This window comes from Branchiostoma lanceolatum, chromosome 9, assembly GCF_035083965.1.
Source record: "Branchiostoma lanceolatum isolate klBraLanc5 chromosome 9, klBraLanc5.hap2, whole genome shotgun sequence".
NCBI classification, from domain to species: Eukaryota; Metazoa; Chordata; class Leptocardii; order Amphioxiformes; family Branchiostomatidae; genus Branchiostoma; species Branchiostoma lanceolatum.
In genome coordinates, this window is record NC_089730.1 from 4,860,784 (window position 1) to 4,870,822 (window position 10,039).

A 10,039-nucleotide genomic window follows, 5' to 3' on the forward strand; every position below is an offset into this window, starting at 1 on the left:
CTATCAGCTCTTAAACTAAGGTGTGGTGGAAAAAAATGGGCGCTCGGCAAATACACCGCAAACATGCACGGTACTGTTTGGCCTCGGCTACACGGCAGAACAAGTCAGGCTCCGTTAATCATTAAAGAGGTGTCGTCTGCAGCTTTTGTTGGGTGTTTGGACGCGTTTATTTGACTTTTCCTGTGTACACTGCGCAAAGTCCGTGTAACCGGGACTCAGTAGGTGCTTGCTCTTCGTTGGTGATGTTTGTAGTCCAACCGGTCGCTCGAAAACAGCGAGGAATCGAAGTTTTTAAAAAGATGGAACGGACTGAAACGCCATCTTTGGGGAAGACAGTACGTGTAGGATTCGCTTGAAGAAATGAGGTCGATGCTGGGAGTTCTCTGTCAACGCACTGGTGCGCTCAAAGGAGCCGGATTAGACGAGCTAACTAGGCCGGCCGCGCGGGCACTTTCACCGCCGGTCCAGAAAACAAGACATCGCTAACAACGGCAAGCTGAAATCGTCGTAAGAAACAATCTGACGGACGCTAGCAATATTGCACCTCCTAGAAGCACGCCAGGAATACCTCAAGATGCGACTGATTCTTAAGACGGCTTGCTGTTCTTGAGAAGACAGTAGGTACAACAGGTGAGAGGGGTTGGAACGTCAAGCAATTTGTTTGGTTTGTTTACCACTGACCCCACTCCTAGGTATGGCCGTGCTCATATCAACAGTTACAGCTCTCTTGATTGCCGCTCTAATAGGCTGGATTCTCTCACTCCGAAGGAGTGAAAAAGAAGGTAGAGAGACTTTGGAAGCAAGTTTGCACGAGAGGGATGTGTTAAGAAGTCGTCTAGAAGACTTAGAGGTAGAGAATAAGACGTTGCGTGAAGATAAGGAGGAAAGTGACAGGTGTAGTTTGGAACAGATTCAATGTTTACAGGACAAACTAGAGCAAACGGAGCGGAGAGCGCAGAGGTATGGGAGGGAACTAGACGGCATGGCGGCCCTGGCGGCCCTGGCGGACGAGTTAGCGGTCTTGAAAAGTCAACACCTTCAACTGCAAGAAAGGATTGTTAAGCAAGGAAGAGGCGTGTCGGCGTTCCGAGGCATCGGGCGTGTGGTCACATTCGACCTGCTTAAAGACAAGGCCAGCCTCGGAGAGAGAGTGAAAGAGCTGTCGCGAGTCGTCACCGAAAGGGATGAAGAGCTCGGCAACGTTCGGCAGGAGCTCGCGAGTTTTCGGGCGACGGAGTCGGAGCGGCGGCGCATTCTAGAAGAGGAAATCTCCGACTTTCAGGACAAGTTAGACAGAATGTTTAGAGACAAGAAACGTCTCGAAGGTCAAGTCCAACACCTTAAATTCGAACTCGAAGAAGCCAAAGCGAGCGAGCAAGACTTAGAAAGCCAAGCGGATAATCTAAGACGAGAACTGACGAAGGAAAAACAGCAAAGCACGGAGGAGATACACTCGCGTTTGAAGGAAGCGAACGATTCAAACGAGCGCCTGACAAACTACTGTTTGCACTTGAAGAGGCGTATCGGCCGGCTAAATGACCGAGCGAAACAGGCGGAGGAAAGACAAAAGGAGTCCGCGCAACGTTGCGACGAGCTTTACAGGTCTTCTCTAAGTCTGCAATCCCACGTGGAGGCCCACAACGATGACTCCGCTCGGATAGAAGAGTTGCGAGCCGAAAACGAACGTTTGGCGGATGAGGTAGAGAAGGCGATGGAGTGGAGGCTGTGCTCGCTGTGTGGCGTGAACGAGCGGGCGGTGGTCACTTTGCCGTGTTGCCACTTCGCCATGTGCCGGCAGTGCCACGGCAAGTTGCCAGGGGGCACTGCTCTCACGCGCCCACAGTGTCCGTACTGCAAGCGCGGCATCAAGAAGACGCTAGATGTGTACGTAGTGTAGACTGCCACTGATCACTTTAAGATGGCAAAGATTTCAGATCTTACATATAGAACTCAAATATCTCTGTATCCGTGTACCTTTGCGACGAAGATGGAAATACCATGAACCACGTGCACCACACAGCAAGAGGCATTCAGGCTTTCAAATGTCATCTGAAACTTTGTTTTACAATGTCGAGACTTCCCGTATGCTGTCCTTGAAGGTTCGAAAATGGTGTTCCGAATCCAAAGTGACTAGGTCTTGGTGCAGTAGTGGCCAGTAGTCGTTAGGGTGTTGTTTTAGAAGTAGGAGTGCTGCGAAATTAAGTTGCAAAGCCCTTTGAGAGAAACTGCATAGCGTTAAGGACTGTTTACCTCAATACAACAATAACCTAAGGATGATTAAGATATAGTCTGCTTTAATTGAAAACCGTTGAAGAGATGAAGCAATCTTATAGATGATTTCGTCCATATGTCATATATGTTGCACATATCTCAAATCCGTCCCGTTTCGTATAGATGAAGCCACGATGGGCTGTATACGTAGTTACCACTGTTTGCCGCCAGAGGGCGTTTCACCTACAACTAGTACGCGATAGCAAATGCTGCTGTTGTCGATGGTGCTTCAGTGTTTTTTATGACCAAGAAGCAAAGCTACGTGTAATTTGATGTCCGTGTTATAGGTGATGTCATTTTTGTGGATGTCGCGTTGAGACATATCATGTTATGCCGAAGTGCGTTGCATGATATTCATGTGCTTACAATGTGTACATTTATGGCTGTGTCAATAATAAAGCTTGTTTTCAGTGATCACACTTGCAATGGATGACAGAAATGTATATGTCCATAGTCCTAAATGGTAGATTTAGAGCTAACAAATTTTATAAGCTTGTACTTTTGGTTGAATATGATACATGTAACTTTGAAAGAGCTCATATCCAAACCAATTTTATGTAATATTTGTTTGTTTGCTGCTCAATAACAAAAAAAATTAATAAACGAAACAACATTATGAATCATATCAGCTTAGTCAGGAAGGCCTTACTCCAAGTGACTATTGGAAAATATCCGAAATCATAACTTTTCAAAGGACTTCTGAAAACATTTTAAAATTGTATCCAAGCAGCTTCCTTTGACATTGCAGATAAACTGCATGCAAATACAACTTCCACGTGGCTTCTTCAATAAAGGATCAAAATAAAGAAGGGTATCATTAATATTTATGGCAGCTCTATATTATACATGTCACAGAAAACTCAACAAATTATCCCCAAGGTAGAAACCTTTATTGAAATAATATGTACATCTCTTTTCCCTCATTCTTTTTTGAGGCTCTTTTCGCACCATAAACATTCAAGGCTCGTTCTTTCTAACATCTACAGCAACTTAATACTTTCTATTGCTTACAAGATATAAACTTTCTTTTCCAAACATACCTTAGACAAAATGTAGGAATGTGAAAACAGCTAAAGCCTCCATATATAAACATGCTGCTGGAAAAAGTAATACCTTTTCCTGGACCTAAAAAGAAAATCACATGCACTCTTCCACCACTTATACGATACACATTCAAAATGTGTGTAAAAATTCCATCTTTCAACTACAACTTTCAATACAATGCCTGGTCTTACTCTTATTCTTAACATAAAATAAGAACATATTTTTGATGAAAAATTTCTCTGCCTCACATACAAAGGTCTTTTCTTTGTAACTTCATCCTAGCACAACAAATTCTCCTTCTAAAAATGTAGGAAGATTTTTTTTCCTAGCACTCGGCTAGGTATTCGAAAAAAAATTAGGTGCATGAAAAACAGCTATTAAGAAATTTAATTGCAGAGCTCACCTTTTGCATAAGCTTTGTGCACCAATTATTCAAATACATACCAGCTATTGAAAATAGAGCAGATACCATATACTTAGCATATTGTAACAACACATGACCACATAATCATGCATAATACCATCCACACATAATAAATACCCCCTCCTCTCTTTCCTGCAAAAAACATGGCAATTTCTTTCATTCTCTTACTGCAACTTATCCGTAAATCATCAAACAACTACTCTCACACCCTCAAATTTCTAATTTTCTATAACTGATATGATAATACACTAGACTAACTTCTCAATTAAGTACAAACACTACCTTGTTCTAGTAACAATTCAGGCTATTCAGTTAGAGCAGCGAAAAAAAATGTGCCACAACTAAAATGACAATAGCTGAGTAAAGATATGTACAACTCTGATATTTTCTGTAGGGTTCCTTGCAAGTAAAGTGTAACTTTCTACATGTAGTCTTAACCCTTTCAAATGCGTGTAACATATTCGACATGTGAAAAATCAATGAATCAAAGACAAAAGAAAAAGTTCTTCTGTTGTTGAAAATTGTGCAGAGCTTTCAGATTGTCAAAACAGGGTTGAAATGGTATTTACAGTAAAACAAAAAAAAAATGTGAAAATGGTCCGAAATCTGGCACCTCCACTTTAAATGAGAAATCTATGTTTAAACTGTCTTCTATTCTACTAATACATTTTTGTTGTATTTTCTGTTTTTCGTACCAAATTGTTCTTTCCTCAGATGCCTCAAACAACATAGAGAGTCTTGCGGAAGTTTATGTTTGTTAAACACTCAAACACTTCAATGTAAACCACCACCGTATTCCACAAGTATGTCTCTCTTGCTGCCTACTATTGCAACAATGCCCTGGTCCACCATTATGTTTTTCAACCCCCCCGACCCACATAGGCTTGGCATTTTACAAGCACCGTATCCTCCTCTGTAACACGTATAAAATCTTTGCTTGTACATTTTTCAAAAGTCTTTACCACGTGGTTGTACCACATATCATAGCTGCATGAAATAGCCACCATAGTTTATTCTCTCCCTGTATTCAACAAAACAGGACAAAACCATCTGATCTTTCAACGAATTCTTTGGGATAAAAATCTTCCCTTTGCTTGGAAAATACAGACAGCTTGTTTTTCTGGATTCTATTTTCTTTTTACAAATTACTTGACTCTGTACAACTGGAAAACAAGCAAAACCTCTCAAACCAGCAAGAAGTTCCTGCTCTTCCTGATTGGTTAGTCGGTTAAATTGTAGATGGTGATTGGCTAGGAACATATGCAAGGATGCTCCTGATTGGCCATTGTTCAGCCATTGAACATCTTTAAGAACATGCTCAGCCAATCACAACATTGAGGTATGATTGGCTGTGGACATTACCATGAATGCTCCTGATTGGCTGTTGAGTTTGAAAGGTGTGTTGTGATTGGCTAGTTTGGAGGAATGGTATCTTTTGGGTGGGGGTGCACATGTACAGTTTTGGGGTCCATGTTTGGGGAGGGGACGGTGTAGGTGGCGTTGTCACGGAGATAGGCGGGGATGTTGGACGTCTTGAGCTGGATCATCTGTGTGTTCATGACCTCGCAGTCGATCTGCATCATGGCCATGTGGCCCTCACGGGTGTCAAGCAGAGTTTCTGTGGAAGAGGAGAAACATTTATGATGTCATAAAAAATCTGTCATAAGAAAATCACGAAAAGGCCACTCATTTCTTTAGGGTACATAACTGTTTTACGGATAGCCTCCTGTGTGGATATCAACATCTTTATTTATCTATTTATTGATTTGGCCGACAAACAGGTACATATAGCCATGGTTACCCAACAAGCCATTAGCTATATGTATTATCAAGGTTTAAGCTACCCTCACGTCTTTAAAAGTGCCATTTATTGAGGGTGGTAGTGATGGTGGGGAGGGGGGCAATATAAGTCATGTATTTCAGTATGGGCATGCGCATGTGAAAGAAACCATGAAATATACTATTAGGTTTCCTGGAGTGTGAAGTTACAAACCAGTCAGTGCCTTACACAGTCTTAACTTACCAACTTGTGGAGGTTTATACTTTATAAGAGTCATGTTCAGTGTTCAAGAGAGTACTTACCGTTGACAGCAGGCATGAGTAGAGACATGCGCGGCCTCATGGTCTTGTTGTGAGCCGTGGCAGGCAGCAGGAGGTGGTCCTGGGGGACAGAGGGGTAACAACAGGGTTTAAAACAACTGTCAATGGTAAAAAAGGGTAAGTTAGTCCCATAGCCTTTTTGAGGCCGTAGGGGAAGTGGGTTGTAATCATCATCATCATCTTTACCCCCCAGATAACCCCGCTAGGGGCAAAGTAGGGTGGGAGGAGGTCCCAGGCTAAGGAGGGCATGACTCAACGGTGGGAGCTGATACAACCGTGCCAGGCAGGGCGTTCCATTGTGGGATAGTGCGGGGGAAGAACGAGTGTTTGTATGTGTCTGTCCGGGCGTTGTACCACATATCCACTGTGTCTTGGGCACAGTATTGGAAGGCGAAGCCCATCCCTCTCCTTTCACTGCCTTTTCCCTCCCCAACTGAAGTCAGGTACCCATTTTTACACCTTGGGTGGAGTGAAGAAAGTTGTGCCTTTCCCAAGGACACAAAGACTAGCCTGGAATTGAACTCGGGACCTTTAAATCTCGCGTCTGTTTGCCTTAAGTAGCCACTTGGCCATTTGATAGCATATCAATGGTAAAAATGTTTAACATCAAAATAAAAAGATGACATAAATTTCTGAGGGTGCTAAGAATGGTGGACAGGCACAAAAAATGCTGCATTCAAAAGATTTTCAGGTTTTGCTTTCTGCTATCATTAGGGACAAATGAGGGATAAACAGTCCAAATTTGCCAATGAAAAATAAGCATCTCAATAAAAGAACCAAAAGACCTAAAAACTATTTTACATCCAAAGTAATAGATAGAGAGGACAACAGACGCATTCGTTGGATCAAGGAGGCAGTATGGATTAGGAAGTCATCACCAGTGATGAACCGAGACGAGGGGGGATACAAGCTCAGCCACGTTTGGGATTACGTTCTCGCCGAAAAAGCACCACCTACAACTTATAGCGGTGAGAAGCAGTACTCCAGTCAGAAGCTCTAAAGAAGGTGTCTGTCAGCAGGTGAGATTACCTGGTTGTGTTAAAAGAAACTCCAAATATCCTATTTTACATTCAATTATTGCTGTATTCAAATGCTTTATCTCTTGAGTGGAAATCCCAAGTATTTTAAGAAAGGGTCTGGAGTCTTGTTGCATTTCTAACCATGCTTAAGATCTATGAAAAAGACTTAAGACGTACCTTCCTGAAGGAGACGACGTAGAAGGTGTCTTCTCTCCTGTTGATCTCCTCCAGGAACTCCAGGTAGGACCGGTCCGGCCCCCCGAACACCTGCACCTCGTACACCTCGTTATCCGCGTGGGGGGCCAGTGCCAGGTGGGTGTTCTTGTACCGCTTGGGAGACCTGTGAACTGCAGGCTGAGGGGATAGAGACAAAGACTTTTCAGTTGAGCCGAAACAGAACACAGAAGCAGGGCTCGAAATTCATTATTGCAAATAGGTGCACTAGTGCACTAAACCTGAATACTGTAAATGCAGAAATATTCACAGTTTTCGCTGTGAACTATTTACCGCAAACTTAAAACCACCGGGAAAAGCCGTTCCATTGTGTGACTGTAGTGCTACTATTATTCAAACACAAACTCAAAACCACCGCGAACACCCCATTTTCTCCCTACTGCGAAATTAAATCCCTGCAAATATTTCTGCATTTACAGTACTTAGGTGCACAGAAAGAATTTTGGGTGCACAACAGAACATAACAAAGTAGAATTTCAGCAAAACCCTACAAACCCTGCTGCCTTTTAAGAACTTCAATCTGTAATTCAGTCTATACATTCAATTTTTCTTAAACTAACTTTTTTTTATCAAACAAAGTGCAAGGAAGGTCATGTTGCTTTTTCTGATACTTAAAATTTCAAGACTATTCTATATACTAGAAGTGTACAATTATAGTACCCTCACCCTATAGCCTAGTCACCAATATCTACGTAGGTGCACACACACTCAAAGATAAGGTGCACGGCTTCAATTTTGACTGTTAGATTTAGGACTGAAGAGATCTGTTCATTTGAATAAAAAAAGGATTTTAAAATAGGCTTAAAAAAGTCTTCTTCTGAGTCACAATTAGACAACACATGCAGAGAGAAAAGGTCTGTACATACCATAGTTTCAATAAAGAAATCAACCCACCTTCTTCTTGGGCTGAGGCTTCTTTTTGGTGTCCTGCTTTTCCTTGAACTCCTGTTTGTGGAGCCCAGCTAGCCAGCCGGTCAGCTCGTCTGCCAGCCTGTCAATCAAAAATAACCAGGTGTCAATCACAATAGTCAATGAACAAGAGCCTTACACACAAAATTGTTTTATAAGCATCTGTGGTGTAGATTTTAGTGCCTTTTATTTAATACAATCACTCTGTTAACATTTTTATTCTGGGTCACAAGAAGTCAAGACAGGAAAATCTTGTCTGTCAACTTGTCAATCACAAAGTTCATGTAACAAAACTGTTACAGTTTGTCAATTATTTGTGGAATAGATTTTTCCTGAATGTTTTTAGCATATCAGTTTTATTTTAGGCCACAAGTCACTGCCATAATCACCTGTCTGCAAGCTTGAGAATTCATATGAAACAAATATGGTTTGTCAACCATCTATATACGATGTTTTTTTATGTCTTTTAGTCCAACAAAAAGCTGCTTAATTTTCCATCACAGAAATATATAACAATGTATTTGAAAATGGAACTTGTCACAGAAATCAGACAAACCTGATTGAATCAGTGGTGTTGAAGAGTGGACATGAGGGGAGGACTCTCTCCTCCATGCCAGGTTTCCTCCCCCCAGGTTTGAAACAGTTCTAGTGCTTACCTGATGGAGTCTGTGGTGTTGAAGAGTGGACATGAGGGGAGGACTCTCTCCTCCATGCCAGGTTTCCTCCCCCCAGGTTTGAAACAGTACTAGTGCTTACCTGATGGAGTCAGTGGTGTTGAAGAGTGGACATGAGGGGAGGACTCTCTCCTCCATGCCAGGTTTCCTCCCCCCAGGTTTGAAACAGTTCTAGTGCTTACCTGATGGAGTCTGTGGTGTTGAAGAGTGGACATGAGGGGAGGACTCTCTCCTCCATGCCAGGTTTCCTCCCCCCAGGTTTGAAACAGTACTAGTGCTTACCTGATGGAGTCTGTGGTGTTGAAGAGTGGACATGAGGGGAGGACTCTCTCCTCCATGCCAGGTTTCCTCCCCCCAGGTTTGAAACAGTACTAGTGCTTACCTGATGGAGTCAGTGGTGTTGAAGAGTGGACATGAGGGCAGGACTCTCTCCTCCATGCCAGGTTTCCTCCCCCCAGGTTTGAAACAGTACTAGTGCTTACCTGATGGAGTCTGTGGTGTTGAAGAGTGGACATGAGGGCAGGACTCTCTCCTCCATGCCAGGTTTCCTCCCCCCAGGTTTGAAACAGTACTAGTGCTTACCTGATGGAGTCTGTGGTGTTGAAGAGTGGACATGAGGGGAGGACTCTCCCCTCCATGCCAGGTTTCCTCCCCCCAGGTGTGAAACAGTACTAGTGCTTACCTGATGGAGTCAGTGGTGTTGAAGAGTGGGCATGAGGGGAGGACTCTCTCCTCCATGCCATGTTTTCTCCCCCAGGTGTGAAACAGTACTAGTGCTTACCTGATGGAGTCAGTGGTGTTGAAGAGTGGACATGAGGGCAGGACTCTCTCCTCCATGCCATGTTTTCTCCCCCAGGTTTGAAACAGTACTACTGCTTACCTGATGGAATCAGTGGTGTTGAAGAGTGGACATGAGGGGAGGACTCTCTCCTCCATGCCAGGTTTCCTCCCCCCAGGTTTGAAACAGTTCTAGTGCTTACCTGATGGAGTCTGTGGTGTTGAAGAGTGGACATGAGGGGAGGACTCTCTCCTCCATGCCAGGTTTCCTCCCCCCAGGTTTGAAACAGTACTAGAGTTTACCTGATGGAGTCTGTGGTGTTGAAGAGTGGACATGAGGGGAGGACTCTCTCCTCCATGCCAGGTTTCCTCCCCCCAGGTTTGAAACAGTACTAGTGCTTACCTGATGGAGTCTCTGGTGTTGAAGAGTGGACATGAGGGGAGGACTCTCTCCTCCATGCCAGGTTTCCTCCCCCCAGGTTTGAAACAGTACTAGTACTTACCTGATGGAGTCTGTGGTGTTGAAGAGTGGACATGAGGGGAGGACTCTCTCCTCCATGCCAGGTTTCCTCCCCCCAGGTTTGAAA

At 43.5% G+C, this 10,039-nt stretch overlaps 2 protein-coding genes across 6 annotated transcripts; one reads left to right on the top strand and one right to left on the bottom strand.

Annotated features, from left to right (window-relative positions):
• Nucleotides 1-982: 982 nt before the first annotated feature.
• LOC136442036 (rho-associated protein kinase 1-like) lies at nt 983-2,685 on the top strand. Its single transcript, XM_066438634.1, has one exon. It carries the CDS (start codon nt 983-985, stop codon nt 1,895-1,897), a length of 915 nt encoding a protein of 304 aa, XP_066294731.1. The 3' UTR covers nt 1,898-2,685.
• A 460-nt stretch (nt 2,686-3,145) lies between these two features.
• On the bottom strand, nt 3,146-9,424 carry LOC136441503 (cyclic AMP-dependent transcription factor ATF-6 alpha-like). 5 transcript variants are annotated; one of them, XM_066437835.1, is made up of 5 exons: nt 9,358-9,424; nt 7,987-8,083; nt 7,036-7,212; nt 5,822-5,900; nt 3,146-5,357 (listed from the first exon to the last, which is right to left on the bottom strand). In XM_066437835.1, the coding sequence occupies exons 1-5, from the start codon at nt 9,411-9,413 to the stop codon at nt 5,152-5,154; spliced, it is 615 nt and encodes a 204-aa protein (XP_066293932.1). In that variant the 5' UTR covers nt 9,414-9,424; the 3' UTR covers nt 3,146-5,151. The 5 variants fall into 5 exon arrangements, with proteins under 5 accessions (XP_066293932.1, XP_066293931.1, XP_066293929.1 ...); XM_066437834.1 differs by lacking the exon at nt 9,358-9,424 and adding an exon at nt 8,958-9,076; XM_066437832.1 differs by lacking the exon at nt 9,358-9,424 and adding an exon at nt 8,758-8,940.
• Between the last annotated feature and the right edge of the window lie 615 nt (nt 9,425-10,039).